This window comes from Talpa occidentalis, unplaced genomic scaffold (assembly GCF_014898055.3).
Source record: "Talpa occidentalis isolate TD23 unplaced genomic scaffold, MPIMG_talOcc4v2.1 talOcc4.2, whole genome shotgun sequence".
In the NCBI taxonomy this organism is placed as follows: Eukaryota; Metazoa; Chordata; class Mammalia; order Eulipotyphla; family Talpidae; genus Talpa; species Talpa occidentalis.
In genome coordinates this window covers 122,011,459-122,035,321 of record NW_023602073.1, presented here as the reverse complement: position 1 = coordinate 122,035,321, position 23,863 = coordinate 122,011,459, and the positions used below count along the sequence as shown (strand labels likewise).

At 35.4% G+C, this 23,863-nt stretch overlaps 1 protein-coding gene across 6 annotated transcripts in view; it reads right to left on the bottom strand.

Moving 5' to 3' along the window:
* The window catches only part of NKAIN2 (sodium/potassium transporting ATPase interacting 2), an 899,800-nt gene that overhangs the window by 137,363 nt on the left and 738,574 nt on the right, over positions 1-23,863 (bottom strand). Inside the window, exon 5 of one of the 6 annotated variants that reach the window (XM_037520346.2) lies at positions 21,124-22,046. The exons of the other annotated variants lie outside the window; for them this stretch is intronic. Within the exon in view, the coding sequence (XP_037376243.2) occupies positions 21,900-22,046 (147 nt within the window). The 3' untranslated portion in view covers positions 21,124-21,899. Of the gene's footprint in view, positions 1-21,123; positions 22,047-23,863 lie in introns of those variants that run through there. 6 annotated transcript variants of the gene reach the window in all.

Genomic DNA, 23,863 nt, shown 5'->3' with positions numbered 1-23,863 from the left:
ATATTGAAATCCTTTGAAGAAACTAACAATCATATATATCATATGTTCTATACCAATTTCCAGTTTTTTGGTCAAGAGTCTAATAACTTTCAGTATTCTCCTGGTTTAGAGTACGCACTCCTTGTTTTGGCTTTTTTTTTTTTTTTTTTTTTTTGAAGGTAAACTTTCTTGACGTTACCTTACTTACACAGCGGATTGACCAGAACAATTTCTAAAATCTCTTCTAGTTTTAACATCCTAAGTTTGTATTGTATCTAACTTGATTTGCTTTGCACAACTTTTTGAAAACAATCCCACATATAATATGGTTAGCAAGTTTTTAGTGTTCAGCTTTGAACAATCACAGATGGCTCAAACATTGAGAAACCACTGCATTAAGCAATCATATTTAATTTTTAATGTGTCTTTTGTCACTAATTATTATTCTCTGCCTTTGTAGTTTAAAGTAGAATCGAATCACCTTTCCACAAGGACTAACAGGCAGAACATTTTTTATGTTGCTCAGATCTCAAATCACTTGTGTCTCATATGAGAGACAGCCAAAGAATCTAATTATTTATAATTTTTCAGTCTCTTATATTCAGAAATCCCAATCCAGTTGATTTTATACCTGTACCCACATGACTTTCAATAACACATGATAAATGCAAAAAAGAAAAAAAAACCCAAAACTCTCATTTCTGTGAGAATATAGAGCCAGAAGTTACCAGTCTTAGCTGAGAAAATCAGAAAAGATGACTTATTTGAGCTGGATCTTATAGGGAGGCTAATGGTCTGCGTGATGGAGAAGGAACAGGGAGAAGAATCATGCTTTGGAATGAGATAAAGCAGACTCAAGCTCAGAAGTACCAAAGAGGAGGGAGTAGCACAAATGGAGCTGGGTCTTAAGTCTGAAATTGTGGCATTGGATATAATTTTTTTGTCTTTCCCTGTTTACCTTCTTGTGTAGAGGGCAAAGTAACAATATTTGCCAAACATTGGTTAAGTGACTGGCTAGCTAATGAACAAGACAGAGGTATAAAATGGGGAACACATTATGAAGAACCTTGTGTTCAGACTAAGAGACATATTTTCATCCTCTAGGCTAAAAGGAACCAATTGCCATGGTTAAATGTATCAGTTTTTCATTCTGGATTCCCTTAGTGGGTTCATTATATGTTTTATGAAATTTCTCTCTATTCAATTTCCTTCCAAAATGATTCAAAATACTATATGATGGGAATGGTTTATCAACACTTTGCTTTGCTAAGGCAGTGACAGTCAAATGTTAGAGTATATTTGAATCATCTAAGCGACAGTTAAAACAGATTTCTGGGGGCCTTCCTGGTGGTGCAAGGGATAAAGTCTCAGTACTATGAAGCTATTTGCAGCCATTGCAGTACTAGTTCGATCCCCAGGCAGGGAGCTACCCACATGGCGCAGCAAACCTCTCCTGTCTCTCCCACTGCTCCCCTCAGCAGTGTATTTCAGTAGATCTGCCTGTTCTGTTCCCCACTCTGTCTCTGGTGAATCCTCTCACCCTCCACATCTCTGGCCTGCACCTCAGCTCTTGTATGCATAAATAAATAATAAATCTTTACAAAAAAACCCATATTTCTGGGTCCCATCACACAGTTTTGAATTTAGTAGTTGGAGTAGGACTTGATAATTTACATGTTTAACAAGACCCTAGGTGCGGCTAAAATTCCTAGTTCAGGCAGCACACTTTGAAAAACCCAGTACTAAAGAATCTCCAGCACAAGTTGTTAGACTGTTAATTGCTATTTGTATATATTTTTGAAATCTAAAATGTTTAGCAGATTCATACAAACACAAAATTTCAGGCAGACAGTTATTTTCTTATCGCCTTGAAGATAACAGATTGTAAATATAAGCAATTTTATGGATTGAGTACATTCCTGAAATTTTATTTATATGTTGAATTGTGCTTTTATATCACTAAGGAAACAAACCTTTCCTCCAGAGAGAATGATATTTTATGATTATAAACACCCTTAGTTTGCTGGTTTGTATGATTTTATTGTTTAGAAAATTGTTTTCTTATCTGGGGACGCCTCTGTAAGGATCCCACTCTCCTTTAGAAATGCAGTGATTTTTACTGGGTTGCAGGGAGCCTCCACTTTCTACAATACACTCAGAATCCCATATAGACAAGCCAGAACCATGTAGGTTTCACCTCTTCCCTTCAAGTCCAGATCTCCTTGCATAGTAACTGTCTCTCCTACTTGTGAATAAGAACAGCTGCCCCTTTTGTCTCTGCTTTTGAAGCCAGTGCATATGCTTGAATGATGGACTAGAGGCTGCTGTTGGCTCTTCATGTGCTGAGTCCGAGGGGGATCAAATCAGGTACTGGTCATCCACCCACCTGTGAGGCTAATAGAAGGTGTGAAATGCTACTACTCAACCTCCAGAGACTGTTCTCCAAGTGGCTTTCCTATCTCTCTGAGCCTCTCACATAGAATCTGCTTAGTAGCTGCATTTCCACACTCCCTTCTTCCACAGAACTCCAGGTAAGACAAGCAGTGTCTATGGGTGGAGGACATACTGACATGTAGGCAGCACAAGAATGACATTGGGATCAGATCTGGATACAGAGATAATCCAGATAACTACAGGCAATTGAAAGTACATAGAAATGTAAAGAAATGTTAGGAAAGTTTCCCTTGGACTGAGGCTACCTGAAGGGGTGTGTGGGGTCAAAGGGAGAAGAAAGGGGTTTAATGGACCTTGGTGGGGAGATTTTTGGTGCTTTGGTGGTAGGCGCAGTACGAGAATATACATTTGTGGTGGTGTGAAGCTATCCCCCTGAGACACAATTATACAGTTAAGCATATGTAAGTCACCATTACCTCTGTAAACATGGTTTAAAAAAATGTTTTCACTGGGCCCATATTGATATATACTTAGCCTGTAGCCCTCAGGAACAGAAATTTCTGTTCTCCATGTTTGCATGAAAAGGGATAGGAACAAGTGATCCTTTTTCTGCTAATGGAGTGTGAATGCAGCAGTGAATTAACACCTTTTATTATGGATTTATTCTGGTTCCATGAATGGCACAGGTGATGTTTCTCCTGTCAAGTATTTGTTTATTCCAAAATGTGTTTGAAGAAGAGGGTAGGTAAGAAATCAAGCCTAATATTGACTTACAGAACAGTGCATATTCCCTTTACCTCTAGAGTTGAAAATTCATCATGACATATGCTGGCTGCACAGTCAAAACTTATCAACACCCACAACTTCAGAAGCATGATGGGATACCTCTGTAGGAGCCACATCCTCAGCAGATGCGGTTTCACTTGTTAAGTGCAGGGCCCGAGTAAAGCAAAAAGTAATCCTTCTATACTTGGGCATATTGGGAGGTTTAATTGGCCTTCCATATATGGAGTGATTGGAGAGGTTTCATCTTGCCTCATAAAATTAAAACAAACCATTGTTAAATAAAATATAAACAACAACAACAACAACAACAACAATGAAACAAACCATTGTTTAGTATGGTTCATAGTTCTTTGTTGATAATTGTGATTTTAAGTCAGAATACATCAATCTTTATATTAGAAAAAAATGATCTCTACTGTATTTAATATGTAGATCAATTGGAAAAAATTTATTCAAGTCAGCAAATTTGTTTGTAGTTTATCATGGGTTTAGGAAGAATTTTTTTCCCCTTGGACTGAAATACCTTTAAATAATATTTGCTTACACAATTTTTTCTGAGGCTTAATCCTGACTTCACAAATTAAGATCCTATGGTTGTGAGACCTTAGAGATAAGTTGGTCTTTACTGTAAAAACTTCTTGTCACTTAATCTAAAAGTTAGAATTTCAGTCAATTTTTTTTTAATATTTATGGCCCTAGTCAAACACTGTGATCCTTTTATAGATCATAAATGTTTTAATGGATGAATACTATGACCATTTGCAAGTGTATGGTGTCAATATCTTTTTCAAACAATTTTTTTGAAGTTTTCTGACTTATGGCTACAATGTTCTCCTTCCCACAGTGGATAGTAGTCATTAAAATTTGGTATCTCTCTGATCATAGCTCTCTGATTCTTTAATGATCAGCTAGCTCAGGCTAATTTGTCCTTTACTCTCTTCACCATTTCATTTTTGTCACTGATAATTTTTATTCCTAAAAGAAAAGCTCAGATTAAAATATATGTGTAAATGCTTGTGGGATCTGAAGTAAATCTTTGTTTCTCTGAGAATGTGCACATCACACTCTCTTCCAGGGTTTTCTGTCCTCTTTACAGTTCTCTGACATTTTTCTTGCCTTTCCTAAGTTATTTTTTTCTCCTTCCTCTGTTGCTTTTCACTATGTTGTACTCTCCTGCAAGTTTGCTTGCTTCACTGGTGCTCAAGCTATCAATCCTGAATTTAAATGATCTCTCAAGCCTTTATTTCTATTTCTGATTTCTCACCTGCTTATGGGTGAAGGTGCTTAGGTAGAACTATAATAACATAGAGCTTTTCTCACATGAAAAGAAACCAGAGGGATTCTAAATTATATCCAATTATAGATTTTCCAAGCATTCATTTCTCTGTCCTCATATGTCTCAATCTCATTCTTCATAACTATCTATAGCCACAGAGCATATATACGATGTTTATACTTTGGTCATATGAAAAGTAACCAGAAAAAAACATCAACACCAAAATTACCCCTTCTGATAGCTACATCATTCCATAGCAAACCTAAGTCAAAGACCAAAAGACTTTTTTCTTTAAATACCATTAATTTGCTAGATCAACAATATATACCGTCATGAAGCATAAATCTATTTTTCCTATTTTTCTATGAACTTAGAAGATATAAACAACACATAATATACATTCATTCAGAAATGTTCCCTTTTTTTCTAAATAACATTTACCCATAAAAGAAGAGGAAATAAATGAAAGTGTGATCCATATCAAATAATAAGATATTCTAAGTGGGATGTAGGAAGGATTGAAGAAGGAGGTTTAGGGCCTCCCTGGTGGCGCAGCAGTTGAGCGCTGGCTTGCAAAGCTGCCCGCAGCCTCTGGAGCACCAGTTCGATCCCCGGCTGCTCCCCGGCCATCAGAGGAGAGTCCCACAAGGCGCGCAGACCTCTCCTACCTCCTGCCGCCCGCTGCTCCCCTCAGCAGTGTACTTCGGTCCTTCTGCCTGCTCTGCTCCCTGCTCTGGCTCTGGTGAATTCTTTCACCCTCCCGCACTTTTGACTGTACCCAGTGCTTGTATAAATAAATAAATAAACAAACAAACAAACAAACAAATAAATAAATAAATAAATGGAGGTTTAAATTTCTACTGCTTTATAGTAGACCTTGAAAATAAATAATATACAAATATCACGATAGGTCATATTTCTTATCATGTTACTAAAATAGTATGTGACCACAAGAATTAATGCAAAGATCTAAAAGAATGTAGGGCTGTAGAATAAGACTGGGTTTTTGTTTAGTCTCAACTGTCAACTAACTGGCAGACCAGAAACATGAGGGTTTCATAGATATATAAGAGGAATATTTGTAACTGTTGGAATATTATTTCTATATATATGATGATACCTCACTTACTCAAGTTGTTTCTTAAACCAAGGTTATTTAGTAGAATATGTTCACAAGTTAGGAGATGCACAAAAACATTCTAAGCATCTAAAACATTTCACCAATCCTATGCACTTTATTCATCGGAAAGCTTCTCAATCTATGACCACAAAATTAGTTATTGTTATATTTTTTATAATTTGAATAGCTCAGTTTTCCTGTCTAAGGGACTAGAGATAGAAACATATAGGAGCAGGAGAGGAAGAGAGTTAATTTCGTCAAATGAAGCAGGCATAAATGACAAAAAGTGAGTTATGATCATGTCATTGTAAAAGATCAGACAAAAATACAATAGAACACATAAGGATACAATAATTCCTAGCTATATAATTTAAGAAAAACATTTCCGAACTTTCAATGTGGATTGAAGGTACTGTCATATTTCAAAATGGTTCATTAAATAGCTACAACACAGTACTGTATAGTATAGTACGTTATTTGGTTTACAAATGTTACATTTTTTAATGACTTAAAAAACTAAACCCAAAAGACAATGGAATAATATTTTCAAAGTTCTTAGAAATAAATAGGTTTCAACTATGTTGAAATATTATGTTCTAATAGTATAGAACTCCATACTAAGATGTGAGGATATGGTAAATTTTGGTGTTGATATCTGAAAATTGAACATTCATTCTTACAGAACCTTATTAAAGAGAGAGAAATGATCTATTATTAGCAACCAGAAAATTGATTACAGAGGGTAGACTGGAATAGTAAGGACAGAAAGAGTTCTTGAAAACTCACAGGGGAAAAATAATTAAAAACAATAAAAGTAATAATGAATTAAGAGAATTATATAAAGTAATAAAATAATAGACAACAAATCATGTGATACAGAAAGTTAGAGTGTTTGAGGGGAACTTACAGTATTCTAATTGCTTTGTATTATTTAAAAGGATGCTAAATATACTGATATTATACAGTTGTATTAAGGATGCAGGCTAAAATGTAGTGCTAACAACCAATAAAGACAAAGTAGGAAATATAACTTCCTAAGAAGTACAAAGCAAAAGAAGTATGAAAAATTTTTAAAATCCCAAAAAGGGCAGTTTAAAAAAGTAAAACACACACACACACACACACACACACACACACACACACACGATGGTAAATAAAAAAGCAAAAGAAGATAATTAGGGTAAATGTAACTACATAGTAACTCCTCTGTGTTTCTAATTCTGCTGTATACTGTTTATATGTCAATTTAAAAGTAGAAAATAAAAATATATTTTAATATGCTTTGTTTTATTCATTTCATTTTGTTACTATTTTCTAATTAAACGTAAATGAAATATTGTGTTTCTATGGGAGGGAACAATCACTAACATTTTCATTTAGTTCTTTCTCAGCACAAGTATTATTTGCAGAGGTCAAGCATTATTTTTCCTATTAAAGCTATTTCATCCGGTGAATGTGCTAAGTAAAAACAAGAAAAATAAATATTCTAAATCCTGGCCTGTCTCATAATTTCCTTGCCTATTTGAACAGGTGATTTTTTTTTTGTAAGCATGCATTCAGTACTTGAATTTATAAACATTTCAATTGTGTATTCTTTTAAAGAAAGTCACATGATAAATACCACTAAGAAGTCAAATCCAAGATTTTGGTTTCTGTTTGTAAGTACTCTGCCATTGCTTCTAATGTACTCTGTGGAGTCTAAGGAGTGATGCAAACAATGATTTTGATTTAAGCATTTCATAATGTGAGTGCTCTATATTGAAAGGGTACTCAACCAGCTTTGAGTGAGCACATAAGTAGCCAGCTAATTATTTGCTATTTGAACTAAATATAAATTCTGCTGTCAGACAATATATTCATTCTGTCTTTGGGTCTGGTCAAGTCTCCAGCAACCAGCACAGAATCTGCTTGCCTCTCTTTCAAGAAATTTAGAGGACAATACTCTAAGAAGATATGCAATAAATTTTCTTTAAGGAGAAACAATCTGCATATGGTGAATATTATCACTGACTAATCCTTTTTAAAAGTCCTATATTCAAAGAGCCGTCAAATTTGTTTTTACTTAGGTCATTTTATTACTGGAGTATTTTGGAAGAATCTTTAGCATAACAGGAGGAAAATGAGTTATCACCTAATAGAAAACAAGGTAGGCAAGAGAGAATGATAAAAATTTGGTGACTCCAGATAATGAATAAACAATGACATTGCTTCTTTGTCTATTAAGGAGCTTATAATGGTTTCCTTTATCTCTTAAATCACATCTAAGCATTTCGCCTAACTTTCAGATTACTTTCTCAACAGACACCCTTGAATTTATTAACTCTGGTGAAAATTCTAATGATCACAAATTCTACTTTTTCAAAATAACCGTGCCTGCTTCCTTTTACAAATTAATAGTGACAACAGCAATAATATTTTGTTTTATTGAGTATTTAATTTTCTATGAAAGAAATAGAGACTTCAGAATGCATTCACTATCTTATTTTATTCTCACACAACCAACCCAGTGGATGGGGGATTGATGTAAGTAAGATGGTGCAGTAGAAACCCAAAACCCTCACTGCTGTCACAGAAAAAACACTCAACAACACAGGACTGTAACAAAATTATACATTAAATGACCCCAACAAAATTATACAGAATATTCCATATAACAATAGCAGAATATTTAGTCCTCTTAAGAGCATATGGATATTCTACAGGGTAGATCATGTTAGATCATGAAGCAAGTCTTAACAAATTAAGCTCACACAAAATATCTCTTTTGTCCAAGTGGAATGAACTGAGAAATCAATAGCAAGGAAAGATTAGAAAATTCACAAATATGTGGAAATTAGGCAATAAACCCTTAACAACCAGTGGACCAAGGAAGAAATCAAAGGAAAACTAGAACTTATATTGAGACAAATGAAAACAAAAATATACCAATACTTATGAGATATAGCAAAAGCAGTCCACATTAAAGGAGATGAAAGATATCAAATAAACAACTTAACTTCAAACCTCAAGAAATGAGGAAAAAAATGACAAAGTTAAAATTTATCACAAGGAAGGACATAACAAAGATTAGAGCAGAACTTAACAAAAGACACTGGAAAAAACCAACAAAACTAAGAGTGGATTTTTTAAAGATTAATAATTATTAATAACTTAGCTAGACTAAATACGAAGAGTACTCCAATCAATAAAATCAGAAATATAAGATGACATTACAACTGATGCCACATTAAAAAAAAGATCATAAGAACTACTATAAAATTATATGTCAATAAATGGCATAATTTAAAAGAAATTGATTAATTTCTAGAAGCATACAACCTATCCAGACTGAATCTTGAAGAAACAAAAAGAATGAACAGAACTTTACCTGGTAAGGTGATTGAGGTGGTAATCCAAACCTTCCAACAAAGTTCAATGATTTTATTAAACAATTCTACCAAACACTTAAAGGATCTAATCTTTCTCTAATCTTAAAAAAAAAATGAATGGAGGGAACATATGAAATGAGGGGACGTGTCTAAACTCATTTCATAAGACAAATATTATCCTGATACTCCAGAATCTTAATCATTTTGGACTGCTATAACTGAATACCCTAAGAATGGGTAGCTTATAAGCAACAGGAATTTATTGCTCATAGGTTTGGAGGCTGGAAATCTGAAATCAAGACATCAATAGATTCAGTGTCTTTTGAGAGTCCAGTTTCCACTATCAGAATACTTCTCCCCATCTCCTTACAAAACTATGGTGATCACACCACCACTTCCCTCTTTCTAATTATCCAGCAAGAACAGCAGCACTTGCAAACATAAAGCAATGGTACAAAACGACCCAAGCCCAGCTCTAAAATGTAAAAAAAAAACAATTTTTTTCATAAAATGACAAGTTATGTTTCAGAGTGCAAACTCATAAGAGTGTTCACTTGTCCACAAGGTGCCCTTTCATGACCAGAAAAACAAACTGCCATAGGATAAAGGAACCAGAATGCCCAGCTCATAGTTATATGAGCAAGATTTAAAAGTGAGGTGGGCTCAGTTTTGTTGCACTTCTGAACCTGAATTCACGTTACACCATCATTTGGCAGAAAACAACCAACCAGTATCTACCAACTTGCATCTTGTTTAATGCTTTATTTGTTCCTCAACCTTTTAAATATTGCCCAAATCCCCATTATCAGTGAGACTGATTTGAGAGTCCTGCCTTTATTCTCCTTGCTGGTTGACTACTTTTTTTTTTTTTTTTCATCGAAAGCCAGTTATGGTTAGCAGGTTCTGTATTGTCAGACAAATGGGCCTATATTCTTCAGCAACACTTATTTGGCACAGATGGTTGGAGATGTCGCTGGTGTCTCTATTATAAGGGTGCTAATCTCATTCATAAATGTTTCACCCTCACAGTTTAACCACAACTCATTAACCCAGGTCCCCTGGTAACATCACATTTGGAACTAAAATTTCCATTAATCAGTTTTGGGGGACAGAAATATTCAGGGCCTGAAATTCCACTCTGTCCTTCCAGTTATAGTCTTCCATAATTTCATTCCATTCCAACAGCTTTAATAGCTTTAGCCCATTTCATTATCAACTCTGAAGTTTAGATTCCAAAATCTTATTTAAAAATCATATGACTCAGGTATGGGTAAAACTCAAGGTTTAATTCATCCTGAGACAAATATATTTCCAGCAGTGAATCTTCAAAATAAAAAAGTTACTTGCTTCTGAAAATATGATGATGGGACAGGTATAAAATAGATAATCCCATTCCAAAGGGAGAAAAAGAAAAAAAGGGTAAATAGAGCCCAAGTAAGTCTGAAACTAATGGCAAATTCCATTAAACTATAAGGCTGGAAAATAATCCTTCTGACTCAATGCTCTATTCCTCAGATCCAGTGAGGTGACAGTTCTGTCTCTGACACTTCTGGGCTTGTGTCACGGCTTTGTGGCTACTGGTGACTCTGTCTGCATAGTTTTGCTGGTTAAAATCTATTCTATAGCTTTTTGCAGTGGTTCTACCACTAAGGCAATGTTTAGGGGCATCCTGACCCACCTTAAACAAAGACACAGCCCCATCCTTTGAAACCACTTGATATATAACCTAGTCCCCACCTGTCCTTGCATTCTGTGAGCATGTGGTAAAGTAGTAGCTTTTTGGGGGGGTCCCTCGCCGGCGGCCGGGGAATGAACTGGTGTCGCCGAGGCTGAGGGCAGCCTCACAGCCCAGTGCTCAACCACTGCGCCACCAGGGGAGGCCCTAAAGTAGTAGCTTTGATGCTCTCTGAATTGTCTTTGAGGAAGTCATTCTTCCCTTGTCTTTAAAGACAGTTCTGTGGTGAAGGACTGTGTCTTGGCGATGGCTTCCTTGGTGGGTGGCTGTGGGGTGGTAACATCTGAAGGCATGTGATCCTATACATTGGAATCACATACAGTGTTGTAAGTCAATGTTATCTCAATAAAATAATTTTAAAAAAGAATAGATCTGACTTTTCTTGAGATGTCTGGTTAGGTTGGTGGCTCATATTCAGACTAATCTCCTTATCAAATAATTGCTTGATCACACCCTTTGTATTCTCTTTGAATATACTTTTTTTTTTTTTAAATATGGCTAGTTAAGTTTTTTAAATACTTAAGTTCTGGTTCCCTTTTGCTTAATGATTTCATCCTTGAATCATTTATCTCTTTTCTCATTTTACTATTAGCAGTCAAGAGGAACCATGCTGCTCCTTCATAACTTTGCTTAGAAATTTCAGCTAAATATCCAATTTAATTATTCACAAGTTCTATCTTCCACAAAATACTAGAATACTAACACAAATCAGTGAAGTTCTTTGTCATTTTATAATAAGGATTATCATTATCCAATAACGTATCCATCATTTTCATCCAAGACCTTTTCAGAGTGGGCTTTACCTTCCATATTTATTCTCTAAGAAGACAGAATATTTCTCTACAGCTATCCTCTTTGCTTTCTGAGTCCTTATTAGAATTGCTTTTAAAATCCTGTTCATGACGGTTTAAGCTTTTTCTATCATGATTCTTAAAACCCTTCCAGTTTCTATTACTTACTTCCATATCTTTAGATATTTTTTACAGCAGCACCCTACCTATTCTTAGTAATTTCTGTCTCAGTTAATGCTATCATAACTAAGAAAATCTCAGAACCATATGACTTCACTGGAGAACTCTAATAAACATTTCAAGATATCAGTATTTTGCTAATCTTCAAAAAAATTAAAGATGAGGAAACACTTCCAAATGCATTCTATGAGGCAAGAATTATCCTTATACTGAGGGGTCTTAATAATTTGGACTAATATAACAGAATACATACCATTGACTGGGTGGATTATTAACAGTAGAAATTTATTTCTCACAGTTCTGAAGTCTGAAAATCAAAAATCAAGGCACCAAGAGTGTCTTTAATGAGGAGCTAATCTAATCATGATGGCTACACTCTCATGATCTGATCACTCCCCAAAGGTATTGATCTCCTAATATTATCATGTTGCAGAGTAAGCTATAGAACAAGGGAACAGGATAGAAAGTCTAGAAAGACACCTAAACACATGTCTATCTTCAACAAGGGCATCAAGAATACTCAGTGGGGAAAGGCTCATCTCTTTAATAAATGGTATTGGAAAAATAGGATATCCACAAACAAAATAATGAAATTGTAACCCTGCACACCATACAAAAAAAAATCAACTCAAAATGGATTAAATACTTAAACATATAATCTAAAATCATAGAACACTTTGATGAAAGCAGAGGAAAAATATGTCATAACATTGGACTTGCCAGTGACTTCTAGGTTGACACTGAAATCACAAACCAACAAAAGGAAAAACAGACAAGTGGGACTACATCAATTTATAAGGCTTTTACAAGGAAACAATCTGTAGAGTAAAAAGACAACCTATAGAATGGGAGAAAAAATTTGAAAGCCATCTATCTGATTAGGGATGCATCTTTAAATTAGGGATGCATCTTGTAAATACAAGGAATGCCTACAACTCAATAACAAAAAACCTGATAACTCGATTAAAAACCAGGTAAAGGTCTTGGACACACATTTCTTTATAGAAGACATGCAGACATGCAAATAGCTAACAAGTATGTGAACAAATGCTCAATCTCTCTAAGAATCAGGGAACTATAAATCAAAACTAGAAGTATCACCTCCCAAAAGTCAAGATAACTAGTAACCAAAATAATAATAATAATAATGAAGTATTGAGGAGAATGTGGTTCAGTTGGAACTCTTGTGGACAGTTGGTGAGAAGTACAGCTGTATTGAAAACCAGTATAGCAGTTTCACCAAAAATTAAAAAGTGGGATTACCATAGGATCAAGGAACCTTACCCTGGAGATTTATCCAAAAGTATTTAAAAAAGGATCTCAAAGAGATGTGTGCCATTGTATATTCAGAACAGCCAAGATGTGGAAACAATCTAAATTTCCATTGACAGATGCATAAATAAAATGTGACCTATACATATGGTGGAGTATTACCCAGCCTTAAAAAGGAAATACTGCCATATTCAATAAATAACATGGAGGCACCTTAAAGACTTATGCTAAATAAAAGAAGCCAGAAATAGGACAAATGTTGCATGATTTCACTTATGTGAGGTATTTAAAGTTGTCAAACTTAGAAGCAGAATGGTGTTTGCCAGGTACTGGGAAATTGGGAGATGCTGTTCCATAACTACAGCATTTCAGTCATGCAAGATGAAAAAGTTCTAGAAATCTGCTGTGCAGGTATGCACATATAAGGCTTTTTCTCTAGATCCTTTAAACAGAGTTTCAATCATCTGAGAGAGTGAATCCCTTTCTTTGCTATCCACATTCATTTTTTTTTAATCTTCTCCAATATCTAGTTACATCTACCCTACTCAGGCTTCTTCCTTATTCCATACTCACTACGCCTTAGGGTCAAAGATTTACTCTATATTGTCTTTGAATATTTCCCAGAGAGGACTGAAGAATATTTGATATGCAACAGTTCCTCCAATAAGGATGTTTTGTTCAATGTCAATTCGTTATATTGATGAGGAAAAAAAGAAATCCCTGCCAACACTGAGGAAAATGTTATTCAAGGCCCTGCTTTCCTAAGTTATTTGGCTTAAAGTTGCAGTTTCCAAGAACCTATCCAAGGTAAGGAAAGATTGACAGTACTGTACTGTAATTATTCACTTAAGATTACTGAAGATCACTCCAACTGACTCTTACTTTTATGGAACTCAAAGCTGCTTCAACTAGAGGTTCTCTTTTGTTCTTTGGAACTAAAGATATTTTTCTTCTTCCAAAGTTTCAACCATATAGTTAAAAGTACTGCCCAAAGTCATATATAAGAAAATTGACTGATTGACAAGGATTCACAAGCAGACATAATTAATCAAAAACCCAGTATGGGAGTTTTTCCAGAAAACTCCAGTTACTGTGTTAGAAAGGTGAAAGAGATAGAAATAGTTCCCACATTAAACACTCCTGCAGATGACATTGGCAGGAATTTAGTTTATGTCCAATATTCAACTCATCATGTTGATGATGAAAGTGAAGATAATGGATGAAACTTAGTTTCCTGGCTCAGAGGGTTTGATTTCCTCTATTACCTGGAGGCACGCATCATTGCAGACTTGTAATTCCTTCATCTCACCTCTTTGAGTCTTAGTTCAATATCTACAAGTCCTACTAAAGGGTGTTAATGAGGCACAAAAGGATGGTAAATGGGTGCTTCTCCTTCAGACTAAGAATCTAGTCAATGACAGAGGAGTTAAGAATGACATTCCAGTTCACCTCCTAAATCTTTATAACAGTTTCTTCTTTCTTTTAAAAATGTGTTCACTGTCCGGAAGATAGCATAATACTGTATAACAATTGGTCACCTACCTAATGTTAAAGGTACCTAGCCCTCTCTGTACTTAAAATGGCCTCAATTTGTAACCATCTGGATCACCTCCAGAGCCATCCATAATTTAATTATGTTCATCCAAGCTCACCTAGAAGAATGCAAAAATAAAATGATGACTTTGGTTTGTGAGGTCAAAATCAGTAGCCGTTAAGAGAATGAGATTTTTAAATCTAGAAAAAAAAAAAAAAACAAGAACTTAAAATATCCCTTGTATCAGTCTCAAAATTCTAGATATTGTGACAATGCAGATACAGTGGAACTTTATCATGATGCTCTATATAGCTTTAAAGACTGGAAAGTTAGTATCCAATGCAAGAACTGACAATAAATTAGGTTAAGAGTGAAAAAATCCGCTTTCAGAGTATCTAGGACTTCTGTGGCATGTTCAGAGGGGCAGGCAGACCCTGAAGAAGGACTGAAATAGATGAAAGCTGTAGATAAGAAGAAAATCCTACATAAACCAAGTGTATGCATTTTTCTAATCATGTCATTGGCATCATGTAAATGCCAGACACCATTTTATATACAGCTTTAGATATAGCAGATGTTGGCATTTAAGTATAGGTTGCTATGAGAGAAAATTGCCCTTGAATGGAAGAGGAAGTTTACTGGCAGAGAAAAATGATTTTCCCAGTTAAGTTATAACCCCAGTAATAGAATTGTTTTCAACCAAAGGTTGTGGGGTGGGAAAGAGGAGAGATATAATGACACCTCAATTCCCATCTAAAAAAGAAAGAAAATCAGCTTCAGTTTAAATTGCGGATGTGTGGGTTGTATACATAGAACCTTCTCCTCCCTCTCTTCTCAAACCTCAAGGCTTCATGTTAAATGGAACAAATCACATCCTTCGTGGTTCTGCTCTGTTTGGTACAGCTGCTTGCTGCAGGTGGTGCCCTAAAAATATATTGTTTGTTTATTTTGCAATATAGCAGTCTGCAGAGTGGTACCTAAAAGTGCAACAGCTCCCTTCTTTTTCTGTCAGTGAACCAAATGATGAAAGACTAAGACCTCTGCCAAACCTAGCATGAAAAGGCCCAACTAAGAGGCACAGGTAGTGCTTGAGGCTCCGTTCCTGAGAAGTTCCATTTTCTTTGGATTCATGAAGCAAAGCTGACAAGCAAACTATCTGTCATCAAAGCCTCTGACTGGGTTTCAGTGAAGCAAAGCCAAGTAACAAACTGCCTTTGTTGGGAGAATCATTGTGCTTCTCTGGAGATTAACATCTGTAAGCATATGGTTTAAGGGAAAAAATAGTCTATAATGGATTACAAAAAAGAAAATAAGTATGAAGATCAATCTCAGGTAAATACTCATGCAGATATGTTTAAACAGAGCCTTCAATGATTTTTTGATTTATAATTTAAATGACCAAATAATTTTTCGAGCTATATTGGCAGGATACTCGGAATTAATCCTGCTTGCTTCACAGAGTTGTTGAACACAGCACAATAACTTAGATGTTATATATACAATAGTTAAAATAATGATGCACTTATGCTTTACTAATATTTTAAACTTTACTGCACTGACTGATCTTTACCCCCATCATACCACCCCCACCCCCACACACTCACACACACACACACACACACATCTCCAGGGTTATATTTCCAGGGTTAAATGAGTACAGGGATCACTGATGGTAATGAGCCATGCTAATCAACCTCTGGCAAGGCATTGTTTACTGTAAAAATCTTACTTGATATCGATAGGATGTGATAAATAGATTTTGTAATCTAATAGATGAATGATCAAATGAAATAGGTGGAGGAATTTTCTAGAAAAACCTCAAAAATATTGAGTTTAGCTTCTGGCAATCAAATAACTAATGTTTCTCTAAAATTTAGTGACTTAGAAGGTGGTTGGATTATTAACATGGAGGGTAAATGGCACCAGAAGAGCGAAAATGATTCCAACCTTTACAAACAGGGATGATGTTTGTCAAGACAATAATGTAACAGAAATAATGGCTTGAAGGGGTCAGTGTCAGCTCACTGTCAGGTAGAGAGAGATGGATAAATGGAAGAAGGCAAGATGAATTTAAAAAAATTAAATAATACATCTAAGGCTGAATCAAAAGTGGGAAGTGAAGGATAGAGCAAGTGGCCAGATTCTGAAGCAAAGTGCTGACCATTTTAAGGGAAGAGGAAAATTCCAAAAGACTGGAGGCAGACAGAGGAAAAAAGAGAAAGACAGGTTAACTTCCACTGTAGAATGGTGACCTGCATTTCCTGACTGGAGACCAGGTTGCTCATATCAGAGCTCCAGATATAACCTGATGAGTGGAGGTCACTGCCCATAACTTTCTCATTACTAAGACATCATTCTCCCAAATATCTACATGGTCCAACTCTCACCGTACTCAGAACTTAGCTGAAAAATCACCTATCATGTGGTGGCATACATCTGAAGAGGTATGAACCTATTCCCTGAAATCATAAAGAGTTGTAAACCAACATTCCTTCAATCTAAAAAAGTTAGAGAAAAAAAATCATGCTCATAAACTGTATATTTTACAATCAATGAGAACACAAGATTTGAGATTTCATAGGATTTGTAATGTTCTCAATAAAGAATTCATTATGAAAAATGTTTAAAATTAGCTATGAGAGTGGCCTTCCTTGATCATCCTCTGGTAGCTCTCTTTTACCTTATCCTGCTTTATTCTTCAGTAGAACATTAATATGGTACATATCACACACACACACACACACACACACACACACCTGTCTCTTTTCATAAGAAATAAGAATTTGAGTTCCATGAGAGTAGAGAGGCGCTCAGTGAGAACTTCATCAGTGACTGAATGAATGCAAACCTGTTTTTCTTTCCAAGGAGTTGAAAACATGGGAGAACAGAATGCTTTTTAATTTGGATCTTTAGATTGACTCTATGAAATTCTCAGTCACCATTTGCAGGATACACATTTTTAAAAAAGATTTATTTATGCATACAAGAACTGGGGTACAGGCCAGAGGTGTGGGGGGTGAGAAGATTCACCAGAGACAGAATGGGGAGCAGAACAGGCAGATAGACTGAAATACACTGCTGAAGGGAGCAACAGGTGAGGCAGGAGAGGTCTGCTGTGCCATGTGGGTCACCTTCCTGCCTGACTGGGGATGGAACTCTAGCTGCAGAGGCTTTGGATAGCTTCATCACAGTGCTGTGCTTAACCCCTTGAGCCACTGGGGGGCCCCTGGGATACACATTTTTAGCTAATGGTGAGTTGTGGTGTCTGACTTAACTAAATCACTGATTGTCTTTTTTAATCGAATGATTGACTTGGCTTGTGTCATTATACAACAGTTCGTTCTCTCTCCCAAAAGCAGAAGGTGGGAGTAGAACCCTTTGACCTGTAGCATACGGTAATAGGAGATGTGCTGAAGCCTTTCTGTATGCCCTTAAGTTTATCTATGAATCCTATAAAGAAAATGTGCATGAGGGTGAGTAAATAATGGAAATGTGTATTAGCACTAAGTTACATCTACTAGAAAATTAATAGAATTTCAAGAACATGTAGTATGACCTACCCATCTGGGTTTGCTTGGGATAGCTGGTCACCATGAGTCCAGTCTCTGATGAAGCTGCTGATACATTAAATGATGAAGATTTTGACCCATTATTTCACCTGCTATCCTGGTGATAATTTGTTACGAGACACAACATTTTGTCAAGTATTTAATCCATTCCTCTATTGGGATGTGTGTTCTCCAACTCAGTCCTAGGTGAATTACCACAGTAACACTGGAGATTTTAAGACCATAATTTTTTTTTTTATATTCAAAAGGCAGGTTTATTAGAAAAAGGAGAAAGAACAGTAAAGGATGCTTGCACAGACACAGTGGGCAGAGAGAGCTGTCCCGGAAGGGACAGATTTGCTAAGAGACGCCGGCACAGGCACTGGCGGGCAAGACCATAAATTTAATGCAAACAAAAAAATGCGAGCAGCACATGGCTCTATAGTCAGATCCAGATTACAACCATCCAATTAAAGGACAGTAATGGAGTGGCCACCTGACTCTCCCATCTAGTTTTTGTCATCACTTCATTTTTTTAATATCAAGTTTCCTTTGACAACTAGTCTCTAATCTTTTAATTTGTCAGCATCACAGATGTTCCTAAATTTGTGCAATAATCACAGTACTGAAAATGAATACATGAAATAATTATTGAATCAGTGACATGGAATTTTTCTGTACCTCACAGTGAAATTTCAGTTAAAGTTGGTTTTCTCTGTAATATAGTATAGAAGTAATTCAATCTAAACATGGCGTGTGACTAATAGGATGGCATGGAATTAAAGCAAATATAATTTGCATTTAGAAATGAAAAAGAAAAATCTATCCATAATTCTGTGACGAAATCAATCAAATTATAAGAAAGCGAGCAGAAAAGCGAAGATAGTGATGGAAGATTGTGAATTTAAAAAAAGGAACAGTTTGTATTTATAAAGTTGCTGATAAGAACCTGATTGATTAGACATAATAATTGCGACTCAACAAAGGAGAGCAGAGCAATGCAGACGTTTCAAAATGTAAAAAGAAATTTTAAAAAACTAAAAGATTCCTGGAGTCACAAAATTGTTTAATTTAGTCTTTGACTCTGGGGCCAGATTTGCAATTTGCTTTAGCCAAAATAATCATGTGACAAATGACTGTTTCATTAAGTACTATAAAATATTATATTATGGGGCCTCCCCTGGTGGCGCAGGCGGTTGAGTGCAGCGCTATGAAGCTGTCTGTAGCCCCTGTAGTGCTGGTTCAATCCCGGCCTACCGGCCAGCGAGAACCACACATAACATACCAGATCTCTCCTGTCGTGCCTGCTGCTCCCCTCAGCAGTGTATTTCGTCAGTCTGCCTGTTCTGTTCCCCACTCTGTCTCTGGTGAATCCTCTCACCCTCCCGCGCATCTGGCCCATACCCCGGTTCTTGTATAAATAAATAAATAAATAAATAAATAAATAAATCTTAAAAAAAATATATATATATATATAATATTATGAATTAAGTCAGGAGAAGATTATAAGTGAGTGAAAAGCTGTGGTCCTGACTCTCAGGGTTACTACTTTTTTTTTTTAAAGATTTATTTATTTATGCATACAAGAACTGGGGTATAGGCCAGAGGTGTGGGGGTGAGAGGATTCACCAGGGACAGAGTGAGGAACAGAACAGGTAGATTGACTGAAATATACTGCTGTGGGAAACAGCAGGCGAGTTAGGATAGGTCTGCTGTGCCATGTGGGTATCTCCCTGGCCCGGGATTGAACTCATGCTGCAGTGGCTGTGGATAGACTCATAGGTTGGGTCTTAACCATTTGCTATGTGAGAGGAGTTTAACAAGGGGTGGGAGTCAGGACAAATGTGATAGTAACAAATGTTAGAGTCAAGACAAAAGCAGCCACAAAGTCACAACGACAGGAATAGGCAAGAGACCAATGACGACTAGGAATCATATGTTCAGTTGTGTAGAAAAGATGTGTGCATTGAGAATAGTAGTTTTAGGTTCTATTTATAGGGTTGGTAAAAAGCAAAAGGTACAGAAGGAATATTACAGATGGTTCTTTTGCTACTATGTAAACACTATTTAGATTAAGTATGTTTGCTCATCTTTTTCACTAAGTATAATATGCTAAACAATAAATTATCCTTCATACTATAGCTGTCATTATAAATCATCTCTATATCCTTCCTTTGAGAATGTCTTGCTATAATTTGAAAACACTAGCACATTTCACTATTATTATACTATCACTGTGTTTAGAACTTCTTGTAAAGAGAAAATTGACATGAAGACAGGTTTCATAAAATTTTTTTTTAGTATAGTAATGGATCGTGGCTGAAAAGACATCCTCAAAGACAATATTAGATACTATAAAAGAAGAGGTTAACCTTTTCTCAAGACCAAGAGCTTACCAAGTTTTCCAAAAGATACTCTATGTTAGTATATTATACATTCCATTTTTCTTTCTGAAATAAATTATGATTTAGTAGACTTTACTTATTTCTTTCTCAAATAGTTTTGTGATTATAAAACTTAGTATAAGAAATGGGATTGTATATGGTCCATTGCACATTACTCTGTGCAGAAAATTTAAACTTAAATCTCATATGTTAAAGAAAACACAATTATTGGTGATTTATTATAGGCTATAATCCTCCGTATTTTAAATGTACTGATATTTTTATTCTATGATATTTCCAAGCCTTCTCATAGATGGTATGATACAATGTTTCATGGGTAAGCAGACTTTTCAAATATTGCTCATAGGAGCATATACTGCACACTGATGATAACGTTGATAGGGGATAAAACTTGCCCCTGTGTAGGCTAGTATGTTGGTACACTAAATAGTATCACACTGGTTTTAAGAAGCATAGTTACATCTTGGGAATAAGTAAACTTAGTAGGATATAGCTTATTTTCACATATCACTGTGAATTAGCCTGGAAAAAAATTATAGTATTCTCTTGAACAGTGGAAGAAACTGAGTTAAGGAGAAAAGAAATAATATCACCTTTATTGTTTTCAAAGCAATTTCTTAAACATTATCTCATTCATTTCATAATTATAAAATAGGTTATTATACAGTTGGGTGTAAGATTTAAAGGTTGTTGCTCCCAGACTGTGAATATTTTACCTTATATTTCTGAATTTAAATGTAGGGAATACCAGAGTATATTAAAGTTAAAAAATCTTAGATTAAATTTGACACTAGAGGCTATTCCTGCACTCGGCTTGTTCATTAATTCACAGCGCTACTCACCAAGATAAAGGGAACTATCAGGAATAAAGGAAAATAAAATAATAAAGGACCACTTAACTGACTGTTCAGTGTTAGTTTTTATCAAAACTTAATTACCATCAGTGGCAAAGACATCAGTTTGAACACAGCATTTGAATGTATTCAAATGACTGCTATTGTCTAGTGGAATTGATAATTGGTTAGAAAGTTAAACATGTGACCATTTCTGAAGTATCAATGGGCTCTTAATATTTCTTACTATTCAGGACTAAATCTAATTGAAGTTCTAAAATTCATATGAGGAATGTTGTTCATATGTTTTGCAGCACTCAATTGTGCCAAGAAATCATCTTTCTTCATTCTATTTACTACCTTTATTCTTCTATTTCAGTAACTTTGTCATTGAGAAAATTCCATTTACTCATACTTTTGTAGATATTTATTTATAAGCTATTTCTGTGTTACAAAAAGGAAAATCACATTGATTTTATTTATTGGTTTACTACCTTTGATAAGTACATCTGTATATCTGAGTACCCAGGAGAATTAAGACTTAAAACAGCATGATAATAACTGAAAACAACCAGCATAGCTGTTGATTCAACATGTAATCTGAGAAAGAAAGGCAGAGCTTGTCTTTCTGTCCATTTTCCATTGCAGGCGACAAGCAGTTTTGTCCTAAGAAGAAATCTACTGTATGGTCTTAGACACTGGATTAGAGTAGAAGACTGAGCTTTCAGTTCCAGTAGCTCCAAGTGACAAAGTAGACACAGTGTAGGAGATGCAGTAGACGCAGTATGAGTAACTGATGACAGCTGTTATCTCACCAACTTGACCCTGCAGTGCCAGAAGGGAAATGAGTCAAAAGGACCATAAAGGAGCTGATGGAGTTAATGTAGCAATTATAATGGTGATACCATTGTGATATTACAGAATCATCTTCTCTGACCAAATGCCATAGGTGTTTTTGAACAATTCAGGACATTTGAGGGATTAATAGTGGAGGTAAAGAGAAGGCACTAATATTGCTGGTGAGAATTTTGAAAATTACATTCACTTAGACCCTAGCCCCTGCATAAAGGCACTACAATTTCCAGAAGTAAGTCATGTTTATGATAATCTTTTATACAACTAAGTAGAGAAGGCAATTTCTATTCTTAGACAGTATTAAGAGCCACAACTTTAGAACAGTGACCTTCAGGCATCTCTATTACCACAGGTCCCAAAAAAAGATTTTAAAAATTCACTTAAATATACACATGAAAACTATATTACTTGTGAATGCAGCAGTAACTGGGTATCAGCTCATCCCATTTCCCCATTCATCTCTTTAAAATGATGAAAAATCATAATTTAGATATAATATTTACCAATATTCTAGGCTACATGAAAATCAGGACTCAAATCTTTGACAATCAAATCTTTGTGAATAAGTGTTTCCAGATTAAAGGAGTAGAACACCTTGTGAGAAATAAGGCCATCCACTCTCATACATGCACCACAGACTCCTTCAACATCCAATGAAATTCCCATATGTCATTTCCAACACAACTTCAGATCATCTTGTACAAAGGCATTTCATCTCAATGGTATGCCTAGACAAGTGTTAGTAATCCAAATGACAACCATATATAACTAATTGGGAATAACTGGAAATATCTTTGACTCCATTCATCCAAGGCCACATATTTTATTTTTCATTTTTTCCACCATAATCTGTTAAACAATGAATTCCATCATTCCATGTATGCTGCACAGTACAGGGATATAACTGAAGGTTAAACTTGACAGTGAACTTATTTTGAACTATGAAAACTGTAGCAGGTATTAGAACATTTTGTAAAATCTTCTATGATTTTCCTGCTAATTTGAATATGGTTTCTTAACTCATTTTAATAGTTTCAGCAAATAATAACATTATTTACATTTTAAATAAAATCTTCCAAAAAGAAAACAGCAGCCAATCTACTATGGACTTGGAAGTATGTCTGAAGTAGTGGAAATAAGCAAAAGCAAATAAAAGAAAGCAAAACCCAGCAATTTTGGTTGGCAAAGTTTATACTAAGTTTAGAGATAATCATCTTTGGAGGTAGTTGAGAAAAGAGAGATTGAGTACTTTTCTTCAATGAATCAATTTTTTTACATATATTTTAAAATATAAACTTACTTCAGTTGTTATTATGACAAATGTTTTCCATTATAGCTTCATATAGTTACATTTCTGTGTACAGCATCCTCCCTTTTTGTGGAATTGGCTACAGGAAGTGAGGTATTATGACTGCATAACAAATACGAGGCACATACACCTTCATTTCCCTCACCTGTGGAAAATAGAGCTACTCAATCATAGCACTCTATCACTGAGGAGCTTTGAATTTTAGGGTTTCAAGAATCCATTACCAATCAGCTGTTGCTGGCAGGTTGGTTGAAGCCTATTTCCTATCTTTGGTACCAGAGAAAACCTCAGCTCAGCATGCCCATCCACCCTATTTACTAGCTGAGGCATCTTGAAAAGAATTTTAACCTATTCTGGTGCTTTCAAAGTTGATATACAAGTCAACAGAGTTAATTCCTATGAACACATTTTTTTGTAAGCCATGCAGTTGTAGCAATAACACATTGAAGAAATCAGATTAATTTTTTTGTAATGTGAA